General features: G+C 41.2%; 1 protein-coding gene across 1 annotated transcript in view; it reads right to left on the reverse strand.

Annotated features, from left to right (window-relative positions):
* The window catches only part of TNKS (tankyrase), a 68,723-nt gene that overhangs the window by 18,286 nt on the left and 23,957 nt on the right, over positions 1 to 26,480 (reverse strand). The window contains exons 5-16 of the mRNA XM_080986735.1: positions 22,338 to 22,432; positions 20,825 to 20,891; positions 19,128 to 19,314; positions 18,158 to 18,279; positions 15,309 to 15,400; positions 15,136 to 15,214; positions 9,977 to 10,148; positions 7,293 to 7,372; positions 6,356 to 6,501; positions 5,616 to 5,781; positions 684 to 903; positions 379 to 488 (exon numbers count right to left, since the gene is read on the reverse strand). Of these exons, the coding sequence (XP_080842861.1) occupies positions 379 to 488; positions 684 to 903; positions 5,616 to 5,781; positions 6,356 to 6,501; positions 7,293 to 7,372; positions 9,977 to 10,148; positions 15,136 to 15,214; positions 15,309 to 15,400; positions 18,158 to 18,279; positions 19,128 to 19,314; positions 20,825 to 20,891; positions 22,338 to 22,432 (1,536 nt within the window). The remainder of the gene's footprint in view (positions 1 to 378; positions 489 to 683; positions 904 to 5,615; positions 5,782 to 6,355; positions 6,502 to 7,292; positions 7,373 to 9,976; positions 10,149 to 15,135; positions 15,215 to 15,308; positions 15,401 to 18,157; positions 18,280 to 19,127; positions 19,315 to 20,824; positions 20,892 to 22,337; positions 22,433 to 26,480) is intronic.

The raw sequence follows: 26,480 nt of genomic DNA on the forward strand, positions 1-26,480 counted from the left end.
CAGCTTATCAAATAGCTATATGCACGCAAGGAACAGTTTCGGTAAAAATGATCTATTCACCCTATTTCAATTAAAAGTCCTGGAAAGACGTTTCTGTTTCCCATCTGACAGGCTTTCCACTTAAAGGGAAAACTGCAGTAATTAGAAGCTACCAATATACTCTACACCTCTACCAGTTTTAGCAAGCTTTTATAGTATATTGCTGCTGCACCTTCTTTGGGGGTATGGATTGTTTTCTTACTTATTTATTGCTGTTATTATTACTTGCTGGGGTTTTTTGGTTTTTTTCTTTGTTTTGCATTGTAAGGTGCCTTGATAATTCTACAGAAAGGGGGAATAAGAGTCTTGAAAATCTATACATTAATGAATAATGCTTACCCCATAGGATGCTGCATTATGTAGTGGAATTAATCCTCCTTTATCTTGAGCGTTGACATCAGCACCATGCTCCAGAAGATACTCAGCAACTTCCAAATTATTGTAACCGGCTTTATGAAGAAAAACAAAGCATCAACGGAACATCCAGCGGTTAATAGAAAAATCACTTGTATTTTTAATCGAGAACCTCTCACTTCCTGCTGCATTCATGTATGATTCTTTAAATAGCTGGGACTGTTTCCAAGTCAATTTTTGGGTGAATAAATTATGTGGCTGTGATAAAGAAAGCTTGACAAACCACTTACCAGCAAGATGCAGCGGAGTTGAGTTTCGTCCCTGGGTATCTCGGCAATTGATGTTTTCTGGAGAACACAATTTCTGAACTCGTGCCAGGCAGCCCTTCTTGGCGGCATCCAACAGAGCTGCGTCACCTCGCAGCAGGTCCTGTATATCTGTGTCTCCCTCCTTCACGAGGTCTAGAGGTGTGTTGCCATCTCTGTTCTTTTTTGTTGGATCTGCTCCATGCTATAAACAACATTTCTACTGTTTACTAGCAGAAATAAAATGCAGGGTGGCTAAGATTCCGATTCCTTCACCCTCCCCACAGGACCCCAAAACAGAATAGTATATACTGTTTACAGTTTAATATTTCTAGATAAGTAAAACTAAAATGGGTCTACTCAAGAGTGCAACTCATAGTGTATACCCCTCTAATACTATATTAAAGTAATGCAGTACTCAAAGAAAGAATATATAAATACCAGCAGGTGTTATGTAAAACAGACCCTAATGTATTTAATAGTATATGCCAGTAGGGAATATGTGGGCAAATGTATTTTAACATATACCACACATTCAAGATAAAGAGATGCGTTTTCCCTCACTACTCAATAAATTATTCTGTTATTCATTTCATAAGCCTAAGATTAGCACTGTGTTTGAGTGTGACGTTATTCTGCCTTGAAGCTCATAAACTCTGTGAAATCTCCAATCAATAATTATCCAACACACCGCTCTCTCTTTCAGAAGTACCATAGGAAAACCTTAAAATCCAAAACTCAATCCGCTACTGTTCTCATCTTCTCAATATTCCCTCTTACAAACACATATCCTTATAAACACCCAAATACCCTTTGTTGGAAGATCTAAGTATTCACTTCCTTGTGTTTTATCACAGCACAAGCGAAGAGAATCTCCTTTCAATATACTGCTTAAACCGTGAGATTCTGGTGGCTTGAAATGTGTTCACTGCAACAGAACTAAATCTGCTTTCTCTTCCTTAATCCATTTACTTATTTTACATCTTTTAACCAGATTAAATAGCTCATTAGGATGAAAATGAATTGGTCCAGGCTGCAGCTCTAGTTATACTTCATTGCATGTGACTAGTCACCCCCAAATGAAGGTGGGCATCAAGAACCAAGCAAAATGTCCAGTTGGGAGAACTTTGTCCCCTGAGAGGTTGATGACAAGCCAAAGCTCTGGCAGCAACTTGATAATGCTCTTTCAAATCGATCTTTGGACAAATCTAACAATAGCACTGGTCTATCATCTTTCTACAGGGAGGCGGGTGGTGCTGTGGGTTAAACCACAGAGCCTAGGACTTGCCGATCAGAAGGTCGGCGGTTCGAATCCCCGCGATGGGATAAGCTCCCGTTGCTCAGTCCCTGCTCCTGCCAACCTAGCAGTTCAAAAGCACGTCAAAGTGCAAGTAGATAAATAGGTACCGCTCCAGCGGGAAGGTAAACGGCGTTTCCGTGTGCTGCTCTGGTTTGCCAGAAGCAGCTTAGTCATGCTGGCCACATGACCTGGAAGCTGTAGGCCGGCTCTCGCGGCCAATAAAGCGAGATGAGCGCCACAACCCCAGAGTCGGTCACGACTGAACCTAATGGTCAGGGGTCCCTTTACCTTTTATCATCTTTCTGGTGATAACATGCCCTGATGTCTTTCTATATTGCCTCTCAGGGAGATCTCCAAGCCAAGACACCACCCCCAATCCCTCTTTTCAGGGTAAGTCAGACTAGCTGGGAGGAAGGCAGGGCAAACAGAATAAAATCAGAAATAGAAAATGGCGGAAGGTACAAACATTGCCTGAGCCTGTCTCCAGGAGTAGGCAGGACTGAAAACTGGGAGGGGTGCTCTCTCTCTCTCTCTCTCTCTCGTGCAAGGTAAATTACATAGCCCTGCCTTCTGAAGCGAGTAGGAGGTGCAATCCAAACAGGGATATCCCCCCACCATTTCAGGAAAATAGCATTATGCTATGAGTCCTTACAAGATGAATATCTTCACTAAATGGTTTGTTCCACATATAACTCAAAGAAAAGGAAGGAGGAAAGGGAAAAGAAGAAAAGGTTTTGTAATTATTTTGATTGCTTGTTCTTTAAAATTATCAATTCTCCTCAAATAGGCCCAGTAGTAAAAGCAGATTTTATAATTTTCATACTACCTTCCTGAAGATGTTCCTTTAAAAATACAAAAAAGAATGGCTTGTGGGTAGAGACTTTCCAGAACAGAAATGCTGATACCATGGAAACTGTGAGAAGCCCATGAAAGAATATTAATCAGTTAGCCACAAGTCTGACTACAGGTGTTGTGATTTTTCAAAGAGAAAATCCTGCCCTTGCCCTGAAATTGCTTCACAGCAGTGCAGAAGTAGATGTTGACAGCTGCAGGCATAACTTCACATTGTAAATAATTATCTTGATAATTTGATGGAGGAGGACCAGGAAGGGACACTCCCTCCCCCACTAAGCTGGTTCCTCCTGCAAAAATAGCCCCAGACAGATGTCCATTACAAGCACCTAAGTCTGCTCTTCCATAAGCTGTGGGGGTAACAGAAAGTTGTAGAACCCATTCACATGGTCAGCAATCCAGCAATAATATATAACTGGTGCAGGGCGGGTGACACCCCTTTCTTTGCTGAGAAAAAAACTAGAGAAGGGGTATTAGTGCCCTCCTTTAAGCTCCCCAGAATAATATGGATGACCACTGTTGGAATCAAAATGGTGGTCTGGATTAAACAATTGTTCCAATTGTTCTCAAGGCAGAGAATCCAGCAAATAGAGTCTATCCTCTGAACATTTTAAAAATGCTTGGACAAGCTTCAAATGGCTTCCCACAAGAGACAAGTGGGAGAAAAGTGATGCTTATCTTGGAAACCATTTGAAGCAAAATGGTGGACTTGTACATGCTCACTTTAATACAGTGAAGTTGTGACAGTAAATTTACCAAAAGGAAATTTTAACAATTTATGGAGTCTGGAGGGAAGGTTTTGATGCAATGCATATCTTTCTGCAGACATAAAGAGCAATTTCCTTTTAAGTCCAGAGTCAAAACTATGAAACACCAGTTAGGGAATCAAATTGTTTTCACAATGGTGGCAGTTTGAGTGATACATGACCTTTATCAGATAAAGGAGGGTGAGGGGGAAGAAAGGGAGAAAAATGCAACTAAGTTGTAGAAGGAACCACTTCTGCTAAGAGTATAAACACAAATACTACATTTAGAAATTTAATGCACTGCCTCTCCGACCCCAACAGATTTACTTCAAAAATTTGTTCTAATTATTGCAGCTAACATTCAATGAATTAGAAACCAGGAATTATGAGTTCAGATTTTTCCATGGCATGCTGCACATACAAACTACTGATTTTATTTGCAAAGGCATGCCAGTTTGCAGAGATACTATACTTGCAGCCCCATGTGCATGTGACTGTGTATACACGCATTGCGCCAAACCCAGAAGTGACCCGGAAAGGTCATAAAGACACCACTGAACCATCACTAAATGAGTGACATGGTAGGGGACCAGGGTGAATTGGGGTGTTTGCAGGCTTTTTCAATGGGTATGTATTATGCTCGATTTCATCAATGTGCACAGGGCCTTGGAACGTAACCCCCGCATAAACGGGGGGGGGGGGGGCTGCCTGTAAATCTGAAAAAGAGTACCATGTCTAACCTATAAGTAAAAATACAATTGTATTCATTATGTAATTTTAATTTTTATTATCATTTCTGATCTTATTTTCATAGAATCATGAAATCATAAAATCCTAAAGTTGGAAGGGACCACAAGGGTCATCTAGTCCAACCCCCTGCTAGGCCTGGGTGATTTATCAATGTACCACCCAGGAGCAGTATGAGGAACTGGTTTCACTCAGTGGTATATCGCTGGTGAAACCGCCACTGCTCCCAAGTCCCTCTGCTAGCAGCATCCCCTGGAGGGAGTCAAGAATTCCTTCCTCCAACGGTCACTGCTAGCAGAGGGACTCAGGAGTGGCGGTGGTTTCACCGGCGATATATTGCAGGTGAAACCGCCATCCCACTCTGCCCTCATACGATGGAGAGGGAGAAGCAAGCTGTACCGGTGAGGTGTCGATACACCTTGTTTCTCCCTTCTGCATCTTTAAACTGCTCAACTGTAGAGTGTGCAGCTGCCCTTGCCTCAGTCGAGCAGTTAAAGGAGCCCTCAGTCCTGCGCTGGCTCCCGCAAGTTGGCGGTGGAGTGGGGGCTCTGTGAAACTGCTTGGCTGGGAGGAACACGGTTGCCACTCCCCACAGCAAGCAGTTAAAGGAGCTCTGATGCTCTGCCCACTCACGGTCAAGCGGGGAGAGCACTGGGGCTCTCTCAGCTGGGGTGGGGAATGTTCCCTCCTCCCAGCTTAGCTGCGCAAACAAGCTGCATTGTCCCAGCCCACCAGCCTCGATGAAACTGCCTCAGCTTTCAAGGGGAGAGCTGGGGCAGTTTCACCCGGTGTCTCGCGGGCAGAGGCCAATGCATCTTGTTTTTTCAACGTTGCGGTATATCGCCAAACCACAATGTTTGGCTGGCGACACACCACGATGTTGCAAAGTTGGTATCGCCCAGCCCTACCCCCTGCAATGCAGGAATCTTTTGCCCAACATGTGGGCAACCCTCAGATTAAGAGGCTCATGTTCTACCAACTGAACTATTGTCTAGCTCAGAAACGCTGCATGTGGTACCATGTTCCACAGGTTCCATTAGATGAAGGCGCTTTATTAGAAGAAAATTCAATAGTCGGAAAATTTCAAAATCCAGTTGGATTTTGAAATTTGATTAGAACAGACAAAATGTCACAACTGGTAAGCACGTTCTCTAGAACTCATCATCAGGCTAGATGTTGAAGCTGATCCCCATTTCTTAAAAAATAAAGCCCTGCTGTTACTCAGCTCTTTCTCACGTCTTCAAAAGCCTAAAGAAATTTTAAGTTGCATACTTTTAAAAGGAGCTTGCAGATTTCATATTTCCCCTTTGCTGCTGCTTCATGTAGCGGTGTGAACTTCCACAGATCTGCGACGTTGACAGATGCCCCGTGTCTCACCAATAACTCTGCCACTTCGTAGTGTCCATATGAACAGGCATTGTGGAGGGGCACTAAGCCACTAATCAAAGAAAGAAACATGTCAGCTTTTAACATGTCAGGATCTAGAAGTAAGTAAAAATTGTAGTTATCCTTCAAGATAAATCAGCATTCCAAATGATGACATCAACTGTCTCTTACAAGTGATGGACCTCCAAACCTTAAAAATTGTATACATTTAGTAAAAAGGTAAAGGTAAAATAGGTAAATGGCCCCTGGTCAGTTAAGTCCAGTCAAAGGCGACTATGTGGTACATCGCTCATCTCACTTTTCAGGCTGAGGGAGCCGGCATTTGTCCACAGACAGGTATAATCAGAACACTGATGAAACGCAACCCCTTTTCCTCATGAGATCCAGAAGCAGAAATCTTCGTCCAAAAAAACCAGCATCTGGCAGCAGTGGATGGGGCCAACAGGTTGAAATTTAATCAAGAGTTTGCCTTTGTTGGCTGCAAAACCGGAGCATATAAATAGAACCTCTGGACTGTGGCCATACAGCTGAAGAATAAGGTACTGAAAAGCACAGAAGCAAAAGGACTTGGAAAGCAAGAAGCTATTCTATTCACACACAAAACCGTAAATGGAATCCCAGGTTACCCTTTATCCTTTGCATGCACATCCGCTCCGTGATGAAGCAAGTACTCCACGACTGACACTCGGTTATAACCTGCAGCGAAGTGCAATGGGGTTGAATGACGCCCCTCCAAATCCCTGCAGTTCACATTCTGAGGACTGCAAAGTTGCTGTGAAATGAAAATTGAAAAGGAAAAACATCCATAAAGAAACTCGTGAAAGAGACCTTTTCAAGCAGTTACCACCTTCTCAAAGTGTAAAAATGAGAGGAGGTTTCATTGCTGCTGCTTATCTTTTTCTTTTTTTTCTTTTTTTGCCTCAGTGGCTACTGCCATGTCCTGCCTTACAGATGCAAATTCTTGAATTGCTTATTTAAATTTTAAACCATGAAGTGACTCTCTTGCAATAAAGAACACCAATTCAAAACGTTTTTGAGTAAGACAGGGTTTTTAAGTCTACTCACAATAAGCCATGGGTTTATCGTGACATCCAAGCTGGTCTGCGAGTCATAACGATCTTACTGTGCTCTATTTGCAATTGTGATCGATTTAATCCCACTGATTCTAAAGCAGTCAAACGCACCAGCCCACCAGCGAGCTGAATTATAATGCACCCAAAAGGGAATCATCACACACAAAAGGTAGGGCTGATTTTGATGGTGCCAAATAGTTCCTCCTATCTTTTTAGGCAGATCACAGAAGCAAGGACAGTAATACAGTGGTACCTCGGTTTGCGAACTTAATCCGTTCTGGAAGTCCATTCTTAAACCTTCCTAATGAGGCCTCCCGCCGCCCTTCCACCATTCAGATTCCGTTCTTAGACCAAGGTAAAGTTCGCAAACCGGGACACTACTTCAGGTTTTGCAGAGTTCATAAACCGAATTGTTCATAAACAGGACTGTTCTTAAACCAAGGTACCACCGTATACAGGAACACACTGGGTGTTATTTGCTCCAACCTACCTTCACAGTTTCCAAGTCTCCAGCTTTAGAGGCTTCCAACAGTCTGTAATCCACATCAGATGTATGTACAGGAGTGCTCTCTACACAAGAGACAAAAAAATTATAAACAGGTTGAATTCATAGAAACAACTTTTAAGCAAAAATATGAACTACAAACCAGGACGTTCCAGTTCAGTTGGTAGAGCACGAGACTCTTGATCTCAATGGGTTCAAACCCCACATTGGGCATTGAAGGGGTTGCACTAATTGACCCCCGAGGTACATTCCAACTTTACAATTCTATAAATCCCACCTTCCCCATGAGTTCAATGGATCAACTTAGACAAGTAATTACATGTCAGCTGCAGTCCCCATATGAGGAACATACTGGGGCATACCATGGGGCTGGAGCAACTCTCCAATAAGGAAATGTTATAACATTTGAGGATTTCTAGCTTAGGGGGGAAAGTGAGCAATGACTGACTGATGGATTGAATTTCTATGTTGCTTTTCATTCAAATGAATCTCAAAGCGGCTTACAAACAATACAGAACAATAACAGAACAGAACACCGCAAATACAGCATAAAATACCGTATTTTTCGCCCCATAGGACGCACCTAGGTTTTTGGGGGGGGGGAATAAAGAAAAACAAATTATTTCCCCCCCCAGGCACGGGGCTGGCGCGGGGGAAGCCCGAGCTTCCCCCGACCCCAGCCCCCAGAACAGGCTGCTGCCTGCAAGCCTTGCGAGCCTGCTGCGGAGCGCGCTCCGTGCTTCGGGCTGCAGGCTGCCGCCCCAAGCCTTGCGCGCCCGGCGGGAGGTCCTGCCGGGCGCACGAGGCTTGCGGACATCTGCCCGAAGCACGAGGCTTGCGGATAGCTTCCTGAAGCCTGGAGAGCGAAAGGGGTCGGTGCGCACCGACGCCTCTCGCTCTCCAGGCTTCAGCGAAAGCCTGCATTCGCCCCATAGGACGCACACACATTTCCCCTTCATTTTTGGAGGGGGAAAAGTGCATCCTATAGGGTGATAAATACGGTATATAAAATAATCCACAAATCATCAACAGTTCATCAATAAAACAATTATAATATATAAAACACTATTAACAAAACAGCAACTAAAAAAGAAGCCGAACATCACAATTACAGCATATTATTTTATGAATAACCAATCAATATGGCATTTATAATCTATAAATCATTAAAAACATTAACAAAATAGCAATAACAACAAAATAAGCTAAGCACTGTTGAGTTCATGCACTCTCCATGTCTCATTTTTGCTTCTCAGCTACTGGCAGAGCACAGTTGTGCTCAAGTCCTGCCTGAAGGCTTCTTGTAGGCATCTAGTTGGCCACTGTGAAAACAGGATGCTCAACCAGATGGGCTCAACCAGGGTCTGATCCAGCCTAGCTGATCTTATGGAGCTGTAAGAATTAGCAACAGTAAAGCACTTTGTAACGTCTAATGTGTTCCCTGTTTTTGATATTGAATTTCAAATTGTTGCAACCCATCATTGCATCTGCTGGTGAAGTTCGGGTAACTAATACTAATTATTTCATGGAAGTGACAAAGGGAGATGTTTGTTTGTTTGTTTTGTATACCACCTTTCATCTGCAGATCTCAGAACGGTTCACATAATAAATATACTACATAGAAAAACACAAAAGACATAAAAACAAGAACAAAAACAAAAACAAAAGAAAACCCAAGAAATCTAATGGTGCCTGTCTTCTGGCAGGCTGGACACTACTGGCACACTACCTTCCACAAACTTCAGGGGGATGAAGGGGAGGGAAGAGGAAAGAAAGTTCCACTGCGTGATCTTAAGTCTGATTGCATGATTGTGGACATTGCACAAAATAATGTGCTGGCTGGAATTTTAAATATATGGATAAAAAAGGCTAATTGGCTTTTGGTGTAGTAAACTGGACATTTTTTATAACATACTTATTTTCTTAAAGGGATATGTTTCTCCGAAAAGAATTATAAAGCATTCAAGTGGAGCTGCAGCTTTTATTATTAGAAGCTATGATTTTAAAGCATTTATGTCCTGATCTGAGCAGCTGGACAGGGTTGCTGCATTTGCCATTCCTCTCTCTGATCCCCCAGCCAGAACTGTGAAGATTCTTTGTTGTTATAAAAGCTAAAACCCCAAGATTGGCCATTCATATTTCCAGCTATTAAATAATCCCAGTTCCATATGATCTGTGGTCTTAGAATCACTTTGGCTTTGGAACATCAAAAGCAGCTCTCAAAAATTCACCTAATGAGTTAACTAACTGGGAAGTTTCCCATTTGCCTAGCCCAAGGGCAAGTAGGTACACGATGCATGTAAAAGATTCAAAACAAGCTCAGTAAAGGAAATCATAAAAAAGAGTCTGGGAGACAGGAGGAGGAGGGGGAGAGGGAGTGGGTGACTAAAGTATCAAGAGAATTGGCATAATTAAACACTGGAAAGAGTTCCCAGGTCTGAAATTAGCTCATGTAGAGCTTGTCATCCTGTTTACAGTGACTTTTTAACAGCCATTGTAAATAGAGTCACATTGTTTCAGTGTGTCATGTTGTTTATCCTTTTCAGTCGCTGCCTTGAGCCTCATTTGCAAAGCAATTTTATTTTAATTAAAATAAGAACCAATCAGCCTTTCCTGCAAATTACAAATGCACATCGTTGGTTATCATTATCGTCTGAAAGAACACCCACCATTCAGTATCTGCTGCACTGCTTCGTTGCCCATCTGCGCTGCTGTAAAACCTTGTAAGGAGATGATGGAGGGGTCCGAACCATAATTCAGCAGGAGGCGACATGTCTGCAGGTGACCTGCCATAGCAGCCCTATGCAACGCCGTCTGTCCAAGTGTGTCTAGTGCATTCATCTGAGGGGGGAAATATATATATATGTGCTTAACCCAAACAGAGCTTATAAATGCTTTACAATCTACCTTACCTCACAATCTGTGGATGGAAGGGAAAAAGTTAACCAAGACTACAAGACACTAATTTCATTACCCCTCCTGCTGTGTTTAAACAGTAACACAGCAGGACAATAAAGGATCAATTAAGGCCTTCCACGTTACTTTGAAGGCACATTTATTTCATATGAAGTAGGTGATTAACGGAAATTGTTACCAAGGTAAAAAAATTAATGGGGCTACCATAAATTTAAATGTACAATAAGCACATTTATTTAACTGTAAAATAAATACATGCTTTCCGATTCTGCTGGCAAATTAAATAATATCCAGTTACTGTAACAAATGGAAACATAAATGCTGGATTTGTATGTGAAAATGTGTTTTGGGAGAGAAAGGGGGCAGCTAGCATTTAAATAGGGTTTTGCTCTGACAGACCAGTCTCCATTTTTGTGCCTAGAGGAAGGACTCTCCCCTGTAGTCAAAATAATCAATCTGAGAGTACAAGAACCTGTCTGGCTGAGAAAAGGGGGGGAAACTGAAGAGCAGATCAAAGCATAGTACATACAGTAGTACGTAGCAAAACACTAACTCGAGTTGCTGAATATTCTTCAATCAACACACATAACCCAACTCTCAGCTCTCCTACCACTTAGGATGAACAATTTGCCCAGGTATCAAGGGAACTTAAGCACAGGGTCAGAAAGGGGATCCCTGTAGATAATTGATTCTCCCCTCTAGGCATACACGTCTGGCTATAATATACGGACCTCTGTATGTAGGAACAGATTTACTAAGGGTGGGTTTGGCTAGCCTGCTTCCCTTGAGAAGAGCAGAACTTCACAGGTAAATTCAGAATTTCTCAAGGGGAGGGCAACAAGCACAAGAATGTGAAATTGCAGTGCATCTAGGGTCAGAAATCAAACAGCCATGAACCATTTGACATCATCCCAGCTATGTGAATAAGGACACATCCTGCAAAACTGCCTTTGAGTTGTCAAGCTCTCTCATGGTATCGGAGGTGTTATAGCTAGCAATCTTGGGCCAATTAACACTTATACCTGATTTTCCAGATTACTCTTGGAAGAAGAGGTTATGGCAGGGAAGTACAAAGTTAACAGCATGGCTAATCTGCCTTTAGGGCATCAACTGGTTCTCCTCCTAGCTGAAAACTTATGCTGAACCTCAACAACTTCTTGTTGGAGGAAGAGGTAAATAGACACATGATCAGTCCTCAGAACTGAATCAGATCTGATCAAATATCTTTGGGTTAAAGGCTTACTCCACTGGGGTTAACCAAGCCAATCTGGATGAAGGTTAAAAATGAACCTTTTCCAGTGTTTTTGCCCTTGTGGGCAGATGGGTGTTTACATAAGAGAATAGTTTCCTTCCTTCAGGACTGATTTTGATCAACTACCTCTCTGCCTGTGACATATGCATTTTAGCTGCCATACTGTCTGTCCTAACCAGCACACACTGCGTTCCTCATTTATGGAAAGTGAGAGCTAAATTGATAGCTCCAAGTTCCCCAAGTGTAGGTAGAGGCGGCTTCTTAGAGACCCTGGCCAGAAAGCCCTCACCATGCAGACCCAAATTTCTTGCCTGAAGTATCTGGTTCCTCCATATTAAATTTATATCAAGCAAAACAAAAAAAATATCAATTCAGCACCCTGCAAATATCAAAATCTGTAGTTCACCAAAATTCCAACTGACCTAAGTAAACTGGCTGAGAGCTAACATACCAAAACGACTATTTTGCCTGGTATAGAATGAAAGCTTCATTCATCAGCCCACTGCTGGTTTCCCAAGGATATATACACTTAAAAGTTACACTGCTCGCTAAAGCTACACCAACCCCTCCCCAAAAAACTGTGGCAGTCACATTGATTGTTGTTGTGCACATTATGTTGATGCAGTGATGAATTGCGCTGCAGACTGTGAAGAGCTCTTTCAGCTTACAAAGTGACAGGTCTATCAGCTCCACCAGACAGACATCAGCGCAGACCTGATAGTCACATGTTTTAAACCTGCTAAAATAAGCCATGCTAACATCACTTTCAAAGTCATGCTGCCCAGGTCTATCAAGCAAGAGTTTGCCATTGGAATGAATTATTTTCACTACATCCAAGTCCCTTCCCTATGTGAAATGTTACTGAAAGTCAACATGGATGTATGTCATTGTTCAACGAGCAATTATTTTTTACTTCAGCACTTCTTACTGCTCCTGTGTTGCAATGCAGCACTCGCACCTATAACTGTCCTATGTTCTGCCAATCATCTGTAATAGCTCAGCAACTGAAGACTATTTTGACAGGGCTTCTTATTACTGATTTCCTTCCCGTTTTGAATTCTCAGTGTTTCCTAAATCCTTACTTTCTTGAGGTAGAGGATGGAAAGATAGAACATTTGGACGTACATTTCTCATCTATTCTTTCCAGTGTATTGTTAGGAGCTGTGGGTGAAGGCTTCTTTACTGGGTTCAAAAGACACCGTTACTCAAATAATCTCATTTTCCTGTAACCCATTGGCCAGATACATTATTTTAATCAAGAAACAGGATCCCTACTTCTGAAATTTTATTAGACGGCAATTTGGGGAAGTCATTTAATTAGCAGCCTGAGTAAACAATTTTGCCATTTCAGTGAGCGCAAAGGCTCTTCTCTAAAATGTTTCCCCACAGAAAAAAGGTAACAGCTGGTTCAAAATTCTGGAACATAACACACTACACATTCACAATTCTGTATATCACTGTATTTTATGATCCTATTAAACCTGCTTGGAACAAATACAGAAACAGAGGTCTGGAGAATAGCACTTCTATATAATAGATTCCTAAATTAAAACGCATCTGTCTGACATAATTGAAGAATTGTTGATATATGTTATATCTCTCTAATAAGATATAATAAAGAAGATATACTTAACTGTTTGGGGGTTTGAATGCAAACCACAAACTCTCTCTCTTCCCCTCCTCCACACTCAAGGGCCCCTCAATCCAGGCCATACAACAGCCGCCAAGAAACCTCAAAGGTTGCACTTAAGAACTGCAAATCTGGACCCACCCATTTAAGAATAGGAGTCACTATTGCTACTATTGCAAGGCCTGGTACTTCTTGCAAAGCTATGGGGCTTTCCAGCTTCCTGAAGCCTTAGTACCATAGAATCATAGAATCATAGAGTTGGAAGAGACCACAAGGGCCATCGAGTCCAACCCCCTGCCAAGCAGGAAACACCATCAGAGCACTCCTGACATATGGTTGTCAAGCCTCTGCTTAAAGACCTCCAAAGAAGGAGACTCCACCACACTCCTTGGCAGCAAATTCCACTGTCAACAGCTCTTACTGTCAGGAAGTTCTTCCTAATGTTTAGGTGGAATCTTCTTAGGCCTTAGAGGCTTCATTCGCCTGTGCCAGCAAAACAACCACTTGAGAACTGCACCCAAGATCTCTTTATCTGAACATCTCTATTTAATACTCTCAAATAATAAACTGACCATATCTCAGCCAAAAGTATGGCTTGTGTCACCATAATTCCAGAAAAGACTCTGAAGAACCCCAAACACACAGAATCAGAAGTATAATTCACCATTCAGGAGTTCACTGATTCCCAGGATGGACCACTTGAAAATTACTGATTGTCTTGGTGGGAAACTTAAAGGTTTTTTTTTACCTGTTATAGAAATTGTAATGCACGATGCTAGATGCTGTATGATCTTTATTTGTATTTTTATGGCTTCTTTTATTTCCTATATTGCATTACATTCTGAATGCCGCAGAAATTCAAAATGTGGTACAATACAAGAAATAAAAGAAGCAATAGAATACAATTAAAAATCAATATGAATGCGGACATGCAGCATGCCAATTGAACGAATCTCATGAGCCACAGGTTGGGGACCCCTGGCATCATATATGAAATCCTCACTTTATAAGCCATCTTGAAACTTGCACTTTAAAGAAGGCATAAGACAAGTTAAACTAACAAGAATCTAACAAGTCTATACTCAAGTAAGAAAGAAGTATATGTAACAACATTTATACATTAATTTATGAAATTGCACCTCTGTGTTTTAAAGAAACAGAAAAAGGAACTTGAAAAGGACAGCTAATGAAAGAGCCTCAGTGACAACAATTTACCCAATAGGCTTTGAAAAACATTATTTTATCTTTGAAAAATATGTAAACATTACATGCGCCCAAGCAATCTGGATATCAGGAGCAATTTGATTAGCATTTTTATTTGATTATACACTGGTTGGTTGGAACAAAAAGATGTAAATTTAGACAAAAGTGGGTAGATTACGAGTTTTGTGGCCCAGCTGCAGCAAGGACATTAGTGCCAAACAATTAAATGGGCAAAATGTAGCTGTGATGGTTCAGTGCAGAGATAGTTAACAGGTGTGCTGAAAAAAGGCATTTTGCAGCTCTTCTTATTCCATAATACTCAGTATTATCATGGTCTGAGCTGCAGACTTCAGATGTGAAAGCACCCTATGATTTCCTGTCTAATATCAAAGCTCTCATCCAAATTGAATCTTTAAAAGCTTGGCAGGAAATTATACAAGGAGAATATTTTATCCCGGTAAATTCTTCAAAGCCAAGGCAGACTTTTACCAGGATCGTATCAAGCAGATTACAAAATCAAAGAACTTATGACAAACAAGCTTCTTCCAAAACCTCATGCTAGCGGACCCAGACTTCTGTTCAGATGTCTGGAAAGGAAATGTGTGCAAATAATTACTTCCAACTATCAAAGTTAGTATCAATGAAAATGTAACGAGTACATTTGTTTGTGTGAAAAGAGGCAAAGAGTTGAACCCCCACTGTTTCCACAGAACCACAAATAAATATCAGAGTAAATGTTTCCCTAATTTTTCACATTTGTAGGACTAGCACACAAGACCACAGGTATAATACAGTGTGTGGAAAATTAGGAATAGTCCAATATTTACCTTTGCTCCATGTTTATGAAGAACTTCCATAACATCGTTGTGAGCTCGTTCAGCAGCAAAATGCAAAGGTGTCATGAAACTAGTTTGGAAAAGAAAGATACAAATAAATAAGTTTCAGAATGCGTCCATTTCATCTAAACACAAACGTTGCTGTTTTATAGAAGAAAACATACTCTTTATTCTTCTCATTGACGTTCGCTCCTTTCCGAAGCAGTAACTCAGTGACTTGCTTCCGTTTGGGGTGAAGAGAAGCCACAGCACAGTGCTGCAAAAAAGTCAATGCAGGAAAACTTAAGCCAAGGGTTGGAAATCAAAACTGAAGGACATGCTGGAAATACAAGATGAGAAGGCTGCAGTTAACCTGTATAAATCATAATAGTGTACAACAAGGAATTTGCTTCTTAGGATGCAGGACTGGGTCAGGGATTCAAAATGGAAATGTATGCAAGTGATTGAAGTTCAAGTAGCCCTTCATGCACCAGAGTAATTCCCTGTGCCGAAGATGCAATCTGCTACTTAAATGGAGTCACGGCTTGCTTCTTCTGTAGGAACCGCCATGACAAATTGACAAGCAGAGCTCCAGAAACGTCCATAGTTCCATATGCATGTATCCTTTCTGTGGACACCAGGTAATATATAAAATATTGTGCACATACTGTACTATCATATTTTGAACTTGTTCTCATGTGAAAATCTTAGTATAAGTACAAAAAGTGCACTTAGAACCTCTAACAGCTTTGGGGGGGGGTGTGCTGAGGTGTAATGCAATAATTTGGGGGCATCAATCATTTTCCATTTCCCTGGAGTAAACATGAACTGTTGCTTCTACTCCATATGTATTTAGTACAAAACTATAATAGAAAGCACAAGATGTTCTGGGATAGGTTTTACATATCCCAGAGGTTGGCAGGGGCGGCCCACTCCGTTTTGCCACCTGAGCCAAAACAGGAAGGTGCCATGCGTCCCCCCACCAAAGCCTCACTTATTGGGGTTGTGTGGCTGTGGCTTCCAGCAAGATCTTGCAAGATCTTATCAGAACGCGGAAGCCCTCGCAGGTACTTCTCTGATATTGAGGAAGGGTGCACCTTGAGTTCTGCCACCTGAACCGCAACTCCATCATTCCTGACCACTGGCCATGCTGGCTGTGGCTGGTGGAAGTCTAACTTTATCGGGAGGGCTACAGGTTCATTACCCCTAGGTTATAAGATCACACACTTCTTTGGTAATGCAAACGTAGCCCTTAATCACAGCAAACAGTGGCAAGGGAATTCGAGCACCAATGAGGAGGGGCTGGTGAGCGGGACAGTATGATCCCTCATCTTAACCTCAGCATGATCACTGTTAGAGGATGTACTATGATATATTTGAACTGGCGCTCTACAGTCGTGTCTTTCCAACTGTGGAAGTATGAAACTGTTTCAACCATTTTGTCTATTGTTTTTGGGTTATAAAATGGCTGCTTTTCGCTCTCTGTTCTATAACCAGGCAGGTCAGAAGTTCACTGTATGAAGCAAACACGTGAGGTGCAAATGAAACCTAAACATGAATAAGATGAAATTATGGAAAAGAGAATCTCAAGCAGAATTCTACTGCCCTCCTGATTGGTCACCTGAAATAATGCGTGTAAGTAAAGCTAGCAAATGGAGTTTAGAAAGACACAGTGCTGGTGAAATAGGAAAGAGCTGGACTCAAAAGAAGGAAGCTAAAGGACAGCTACGCATCCAGATTCCAGGAACAGAAGATGCTGAACAATGAGAGAGATGGACACTGCCTGATGAAAGTATCAACTTGGGTAGGGAAACAATCTAGACTAGGTTTAGATGAACATGTTTTCCTATTTATTTTCATTTTATCTTCTTTGCTCAAACTGTTTCAAATCATTACTGTTGAATAAAGACCTTCATGGTTATTTTTTACATTGCCGCCTTACAAAACCTTTTACAAAATCTAAATTTGGGTTAAATGTGTAAGAGGCTTTGTAGTTCACACTACAGTGGTGCCTCGCAAGACGAAAAGAATCCGTTCCGCGAGTCTCTTCGTCTTGTGGGTTTTTTCGTCTTGCGAAGCAAGCCCATTAGCGGTTTAGCGGATTAGTGCTACAGTATTAGCGGCTTAGCAGGCTTAGTGGATCAGCTGATAAGCGGCTTAACGATAAGCTGATAAGCGGCTTAAGGATCAGCTGATAAGCGGCTTAACCATAAGCTGATAAGCGGCTTAACGATCAGCTGATAAGCGGCTTACCATCAGCTGTTAAGCGGCTTAGCCATCAGCTGATAAGCGGTTTAGCGGCTTGGGAAAAAGGGAAAAAGGAAAAAAACCCTGCAGGAACTGCAAGACATTTTCGTCTTGCAAAGCAAGCACATAGGAAATTCGTTTTGCGAAGCACCTCCAAAACGGAAAACCCTTTCGTCTAGCGGGTTTTCCGTCTTGCGAGGCATTCGTCTTGCGGGGCACCACTGTACTTGATATGGCTGGGCCACTAAATAAATTCCAGACGTTAAGGACTGTTTAGTGGAGGCAGGCAGGTTATCCACACTTGGTGGCAGCAGTGAGGATAAAGGGAGGAGCTAAATTAGTTGGTTTGCTTGCCTCCCTTGCCTCTCACAGCACAGGCTACAGCTTGTGCCATCGCGCCTACAGATACGCAACCCCCCCCTTTTTTTTTTTACTCTAGCAGATTTTGAATGTTGCTGAAGCAATTACAGTTGCAAAAATACATGATGTACTGAAGGATCAAACTATTCATTTCAAAGCAGCCAACTGAAAAACCTTTAATTTTGAATGGCAGAATTCTCAGATCCCCGCTAAAATGGTGTAAACATGAAAGAAGATGCTTACTACAGGTTCTTCCTTAGCTCAGCATTAAGTCACTGGCAGGTCAAGCATCATTAGATATGTGATGGGCTGAACTTGATTTACCTTGAAAACGCCAGTCTTAACTATGGGATAACTTCAGCCACAATTATGTATACAAAACCTTACATGCTGCCTAAAGCAAGCAGAGTGACTCTTATGATCTCACCAGTGCTGTCTCATGGGACTGTGGCTGCTTGAAATTAATGACCTCCAAGGCAAGTGTCTTCTTTACTTTGGCTAAGTCAGCTTCTCTTGCTGCTTGTAGTAAGGAATGTCCTTTGAATTCATCTGCAGGGGAATAAACAATATTCATGACTGTCAGAATTATACAGCATTAGCTTAGAAAAGCCAAACAACAGTTAAGAGGGACAATATAATTCCACATAGTTCACCAAGAACTGTCCTATTGCGTTCTCTCAAGTGAAGATTGTGAAGACAAAGTAACATTCTTGGGCTGAAGGTAAAGGGGGGGGGGGGTTCTATTTCAATGCTACTCAGCCTAAATGCAAAATTAGTTTAGATGCTCAGTGACTTGTATAAATGCTGCCTAAAGGACTTTGCACACACACACACACACACACACACACACTTCTGATCTGCCAAATATGTTGATAAGAGAAGATTAACAAGAAAAAGGTTGCAGGGAAAGGTTTCTGAACTGACTTTTAATGCCTGAAATAAATTAGAATGTTGTCCCAAAGTGACCCAAATTTTGTGACAATAGTGATATATATTAACACATATGAAGCAGATATTATAAGGGCAGTAATTAAGTAATTAAGTAAATATCACACAAGCAACTAGCATGATTATTCTCAGCTTGCATAATTTATTACGTAATTTTCATTATTTCGAACAATGTATTCTGCTTCTGCTGGTCATGATGAGGGATGCGAAGGAACCCCAGGCATTGAAACCCTACCCTATGACTGCTCAAAATGTTACACAGCAATCGCTCTGAGATTTCACTAGAAATGCCCACATCAAAATGATCTTTGCAACCATCTTTGCTTTAATAAAAAAAAAAGTTGAGGTTTACAGGGGGCTGAATTCTGTGATCAATATCACACTCCGTAGAGCACAAAGAGCCCTTTCTAGATGTGAAATACAGTATTTTGCACCCTAGTGATACCTACAGGTAAGCCTCTCTTTCAACTCAGGCGTTGGGGCCATGTCAACAGCACTCTTCCCATGACAGTTGACCAACGTTGGATCTGCACCATGGCTGAGTAACAAAGAACAAACTTCCACACGATTCTTAGAAGCGGCTTCATGTAATGGAGTAAACTGCCAAAGATCCATCGCATTAACACAGGCACCATGCTAAGTAAGGAAAGAATAAGAGTTAAATTGTACAGGTCAGTACCTGTATGTAGTGTCAGTACCACAGTTAACTTTCAGTGCTAAACAGAATAGGTGTTATCTAATGAAAACTTTGATTATAATGAATTGATATTTTAATACATGTTCAAATAATATGCACTTGATAGAAAGAATGTGCTCCAGGTTTGCTGCTTACAAATGTTTAATGAAAGCCCAGAGTCTCTCAGAATATGAGATTACGGAGTTTTGTTTTTTTTAAAAAAAATAAGTCAGTTTCAGTAAGACTTGGTGTCGCATAGAAGGTAAAAAACATCCTATTTTGAATCTCGAATCAGCCACAAACAGTGGTTTGCTTGGGGCAAGTAATAGGTTGTAGCTAACTTAAATTATTGCATGACTTCCACTTACGCAACAGCACTTCCTCCTCCAACCCTCCAAATCTGTTTGGGGTGTTTCCCAAACCCTCTGGAACACATACATATGGGGCAGTGAGGCATAGAAGGAATAGTTCAATTGTGTGAGCAGAAGTCACTCCAATCACGTAATAATTTAGCTAGATGTAACCCAGTTTCTGTAATATGGGGGAAATACCCTCCTATGTGTGGAATGTGGACCAGGTCTGTTATTTTCCCTTAGTTTTTAATAAGATGGCATAATAGAAAATATTATGGACTTCAGCTAAAGCGGCCCCGTTGATTTAGCAAATTTACGTGTTATGGATGGCATAACACCTAATTTTTACAGTGTATTCTTCAGAGGTGTGACATTTCAATCACAAATATGTCACAATCACACACAAATTCAGTTAGTCATATGCTACTGTTTGAAAAATGGCCTCATTGATGAGAAATGTGTGTCCCTCAAACATTGTTCTTTCGTTTGTTTGACCACACAGAAAGACCCCCACAAGCCATACCGTATTTCCATACATATGCTGTACACAGCAGCTAAGGACATTTATATTGCTATTGCCATGTTTAGTTCACGGGGTCTGCAAGGCTGCTTACACAATTTAACTTAAAAATACAAATAACCATACAATAAAGAACAACACACAAATAGTAAACACGACAGCACACTACATGTTAATTACCGTATTTTTCGCTCTATAACACGCACCAGACCATAACACGCACGTAGTTTTTAGAGGAGGAAAACAAGAAAAAAAAAATTCTAAACAAAATAGTGGATATATGATTTTTGTGGTTCATGCTGTGGCCACAGACATGTGATCTGACAGTGAGTTTGGAGTAGCCCAATGCAAAAATCCTGAGGATCCATGTGGATCCATGCTTTGTAACCATGGAGGAGGGAAGGAAGGGGAACCATGGATCCTCTGCTCACGACTGTAGCAGATCCCCCCGCCACCCGCAGGCATTCGCTCCATAACACGCACAGACATTTCCCCTTACTTTCTAGGAGGAAAAAAGCGAGTGTTATGGTGCAAAAAATACGGTATTTCCTTCAATTAATTACATAACATTAAGGAATTACTTCTCTTTAACGTTACCTTCAACAGCAGTTCTGTAACTTCATAATGTCCATAGGAACATGCATTGTGGAGGGGCACAAGTCCACTGCAATAAATAAAGCATTAAAATTACATTACCTAAAAAGCAATAATTAGGCAACTTAGAACCAAATTGGCTGCAGCAAGAGAGACATTTAAAGATGTAAAATGTAGTTTAACCTCAATAACATTATTATTCAAACAGATGCTTGGTCATAGATTCTAGCCAGATGTAGGATTTTATGAAAATCTGAGCATGTAACAAAAGCAGCACTGCACTGCCCAGTTTCATGCAGGGTATCAGTCCCATGATTCAGGCCTGCACAAATGGGAATTCTGATGCACAGATGAGAAGATTGCTTGAACTCATCCAGAGAGGCAGCACAGCAGTTGTTCCACACGACCAACTTTTAAAATCCTTTCTGAGCCCTAGGTGCAAGCCACTTTTTAAAGCACTTTGCTATATCTTATTCCAGCATTTGAAATGCGCCTCTTCCTTGCCTTTGTACAAAGGTTCCAGCAACTTTACAAGCAAGGGAAGAGGAGCTTTAAAAAAAATAAATCCCTGAATGCAAAAATGAGGTCAGAGCACAAAGGAAAGCTTTAGAAGAACAAAAAATTGTTACAATAATCTAACAGACTAATTTGTAAAGGTGTGACAAAAAAAATATGGCGTGGAAACACCCCGACCACACTAGAAAAAAAATGCAGTAGGAAATATGAAAAAGTCTTAAGATATATCTGAATTACTCTACAGCATTGCTGTTTATCTCCCTTCACTTTCCACACAGACATATCTGTCGAGGAACCACTATACCTCCCCCAGAATGCAGTTTGAAAACCACTGCTCTAAGCCATTGGGGGGGGTGAGCTGCAGCATGTGATACTTAATCAATTCTGTGATCTCAAACTCCAAATGTACATCACTGTAACATCTACAAGATTTGAAATGCTTGGGAGAATAATCAAGGTTTTACTATTTCCCAAAGGATAAGCCTTTGTTAAAAAGGTAAAGGGACCCCTGACCATTAGGTCCAGTCGTGACTGGCTCTGGGGTTGCGGCGCTCATCTCACTTTATTGGCCGAGGGAGCCGGCGTACAGCTTCCGGGTCATGTGGCCAACATGACTAAGCCGCTTCTGGCGAACCAGAGCAGTGCACGGAAACGCCGTTTACCTTCCCGCCAGAGCGGTACCTATTTATCTACTTGCACTTTGATGTGCTTTCGAACTGCTAGGTTGGCAGGAGCTGGGACCGAGCAACGGGAGCTCACCCCGTCGTGGGGATTCGAACCGCCGACCTTCTGATCGGCAAGTCCTAGGCTCTGTGGTTTAACCCACAGCGCCACCCGCGTCCCTTGACTATAATGGTATGATATTGGTTTAACCCACAGCGCCACCTGCGTCCCTCCAAGCCTTTGTTAGGTACCACTATTTAAGAGTCCCTTTCACTAGTATCCACCTGCTTTATGAGTGCTAAAAAAGCCAGTGAGTTCATTATAATGTCTTACATACCCCTTATCCTTCGCATGAACATCAGCACCATGCTGGAGCAAAAGCTGGACTATTCGGACTCTGTTGTATCCTGCAGCCAAATGTAACGGAGTAGACTGTAAGAAAAGGCAGAAACAAAAAGAATGAAATTAAGACTCTTTCCTTGGGTAAGGCAAGTTTCCACACAGACAGATACTTGCAGGCAGAAATGGCAACTCTGGCTGGGGAGCAATTACAAAGCACCTTCTATGTTCTGCACAGATTCCCTATGGGAACCACCTCACATGAGCAGCAGCCTCAAAACACCAGAACAGCTGGCATGCATAAGCTACTTGAGGAGGGCATAGAGATAAACGTATCATCAATAATATACCCCTCTCCTCTGTTTTCTCTTCCCAGTCAATTAAAAAGATTCTTCTGGCTACTGCCTTCTCTGTAGCTCCCTATTAATCTATCAAAAGTGCATCCTTTACCCACTATTTAACCATTAAAATACGGTCTCCATTTTGAGTGTGTTCATTTGCTTTCTTTCACAACAAAAGAGAAACTGGCTACTTTCATCTTAGACAGAAAAAAACATTTACAAATGTTCGATCAGTTTATACGTTTAGTTTAAAAGGCTACATCACAGATCCTGTTATAACATCGTTATATATAACATTATATGCATTTTATCAACAGACTGAATATTTCCAGTGACATATCTAGCTACCACTACCCAAGAGATCAAGTTTTTTAAAACTGATGTAAAAGGTATTTAATCTGTTGAACAGATCAATTGATTAAAAGTGGTTGCCCTACTTTCAACTTCTCTCACTGACTGCAAATACCAAATCCAAGTCTCAACTTAATTAGCATTCTCTAGGTTAAATCAGTCTAGCTTCCCCCAAATTAATGAAAAACGCTTCTTGCATTCCAGCTTTGGGGAAATTAGCCCAGACTGTTTAAGTGACCCTGCTGTCCCATCATGGTCCTCTCAGCAACCAGGAAGTACAATTACAGTTGCCATGGCAAGCAAGAGTTTATATCTGGTGAACAGAATTAGGGTGTCGTTTCTGGCCAGCTTAAGTCCCAGGAGTCTTCTTCACTCCCTGAAGGTGCATCATGTGATTAGCATGTCTGCACTGAAGAAATTAAAAATGAGCAGCTGCCATGTGTAAGCTCCTTCTGTGCCCTCTAACACATGCATGCTTGGGGCAAGCTCTGTAGTGTGACCAGTGCTAGCCTTTGGCATTTACCGTATTTTTCGCTCTATAAGACGCACCAGACCATAAGACGCACCTAGTTTTTGGAGGAGGAAAAAAAAGAAAAAAAATATTCTGAATCTCAGAAGCCAGAACAGCAAGAAGGATCGCTACGCAGTGAAAGCAGCAATCCCTCTTGCTGTTCTGGCTTCTGGGATAGCTGCGCAGCCTGCATTCGCTCCATTTCCCCTTACTTTTTAGGAGGGAAAAAGTGAGTCTTATAGAGCACAAAATACGGTATTTATTTTTCTTTAAATTGTCAGCATTCTCCCTGCTGGCAGCTGTGTTACATTTCCACGCCAGCTCCTGCTTCTGGGAGCAGCATTTTAAAACCTCTTTTTTTACTTCCCTCAATTTTTTTATTTCCCATTTCTGTATTTGCCTTCATCTGCCACTCTTCCCTGTGACTTCATCTCAGCATAATTCTTCTCCAGTCTCTTTGGCAGCATCTACAGCAGAGGTACACTCAGAGCAGAACTCTCCCTCACACCTCACTTCTCACTCCAGAAAGGGGGAAACAGTTTTAAGCAAATTGTTTAAAGATAAACACCAGGGAGGATGAAGATTCCCTGCCGGTTTCATGCAGGAAAACTGAGGTGCTCTTAGGGAATAGCAGGTCACCAGAAAACCTGGAGTGGACATCTTCTGTGGAGGGAAATATGGCGATCGTAGCCTTTTTAGCTTTGGTGTTGAAAACAGTGCTCTGCCTATGGAAAGAGAACTGCAGAAGGGAGAAAGTATTTTGATTGTAAAGAGTTTATATCACAACACCACCAGTCAGTTTCCAATAGATGCAAACTGGGTATCCTAGCACATCTAATCTGTATCAGAATCAGATGCAAAAAAACATTCTGGCAGGAGCTCCATAAGAGAAGTAACCAAATATATTACACCTATGTTCAAGAACACACATTGCTCATCAACCTCAGGGGCTCAAAAAAGGTTGGTGACCCCTGCAGTACAAAGAAACTAGTACCGATGTAATGCAAAAGGACAGTGTTTTTGTCCTAAACACAGCCCTTTTAAAATGATAAATGCCTTAAGCATTATTTCATTTGAGGGTAAACATGAGGTGACTGGCCTAAGGAAAATGGTAAACAAACATTACTATAGTCTGAATTGTTGAAGCTGAAAACAAACTGCTTTCTTTCCATCTATGGAATTCTATAACCCTTCCTTCCAAATATTGAACTCCTAAAACATTCCAAAGTGAAACATTCCATTACTTGATTTTTCAAATTCTTATGTCTAAAATAATTTAGTACCTAGTAGTGAAAAATCATCATAATAAGCCTTGCAAAACAGCTTTCCCACCCTGCATTTTCAAAAGGAAAATGGACCATCCTACTTTACAATCCTGTTAACACATCCCCCCAAAATAAAAAAGGGTGACTTTGAAGACATTTAACTATCTTTTTGGTTACTTAAGAAACTTTAATGATTAGAGTTTTACTGACATCACGGTTCCTCTTTTGAAGAAAAGTGTAAGAAATTGGCACTCTTTTGTAAGAATGTGTACATTAGCAGGTTTTTTTACTTTACAGATGAGACAAACAATGAAGGGCTTAAACATCACAAGAATGACAAAAGAAACCTTTTTCCTTGCACAAACTGAAAGGCTGTTTTTTGTTTTTGTATTAGTATGTCTTACATTTATATGCCATCTTTCTTTCATGGAACTGAAGAAGGGTGGTAAACAGTGCCTATATATATATGTGTGTGTGTGTGTGTGTGTGTGTGTGTGTGTGTATAGTGTCAGTGTGATGGTGACTGGCTAAGATCACTCAGCAAGCTGAATGGCTCAGTGGCATCTTCCTTGTATTAGTTGAACACTCAGTCTAACCATTATGTCACCTCTGCTCATACCACAATGAGCCTATCACTTCCACAGGTATTCCAGCATTGTGAATGATCCTCTTTAATATCTTTGTGTAAACAAATGAAGATTCCTTCCTGACTGTAGAATAGTGTATTGATGTCATCTGGGGACTAATGGAAGCAGCCTTAGGGCAAGTTATTTGGGGTGGTTATACAGAATGCGATTGCTGGGTTTGACAAAAATCTTCCAGTTTGCATTTCAGTAGGTAACCAGTAAGAGTGAACTTTCTCAAATTACTTTGTATTTAAGGGTAAGAAACACACAATGCTTGGAAAACAGAAAATCTTGTGAAAATCCATTAACTTTTCCAATTGCATCATCATTTAAAAGCCAAACAAAAGCAAATATTGTCTTCCAGAATCCTGTTTATGGTAGTTAAATGTAACCACAATGGGAAACTAATCCAAAATGGGGACTTGAGTTTGTTTCCCTCAAGAATTAAGACTTACAGCCTGTCAACAAAGAATGGCTTTGTACAGTATATAAAATGGTGAATAGGAAAAACAAGTGACTTCTAATATCTGAATTTGAACTTGAACTAACTAGTATGGTGCAGTCGCTGTATCAGTCCTGAAGCTCACTGGGTGACCTTGGGCCAGTTGATGTCTCTCTAACTACATGTACCATTACAGGGCTGCTGAAGGATAAAAGGGGTACAGGGTTTGGACGAAGAACAATAATATATGATTCCCAAGTAGGGTAGCATATATGAATAAACCAAGAACAGAAGATAAGAACTTCATTTTTTCCCCCCACATGAAGTGTCCAAAACCACTCCAAATACAGATGTGCCTAGTTTTCTTTTCAAGTTTATACAAAAGATTGCCTGGGTATGATACATCATTGTAATTATATGGATTTATAACAGCAAAGAGAGAAAGGAAACACTTGCCCTATTTCCTCTCACATGCAGAATTGAAAAGGCTTTTAAGACTTCCCGTGCTAGTCATTTTCCCACATTGCATACAAGGCAACGGCAAGAAAATGAAATGGCTCCCTCTCCCTAGGTGATAGTTAAGGAAAGTAGTGAAATACTATAAA

Source organism: Podarcis pityusensis, assembly GCF_964106645.2.
Source record: "Podarcis pityusensis genome assembly, chromosome: 17".
Classification (NCBI taxonomy): domain Eukaryota; kingdom Metazoa; phylum Chordata; class Lepidosauria; order Squamata; family Lacertidae; genus Podarcis; species Podarcis pityusensis.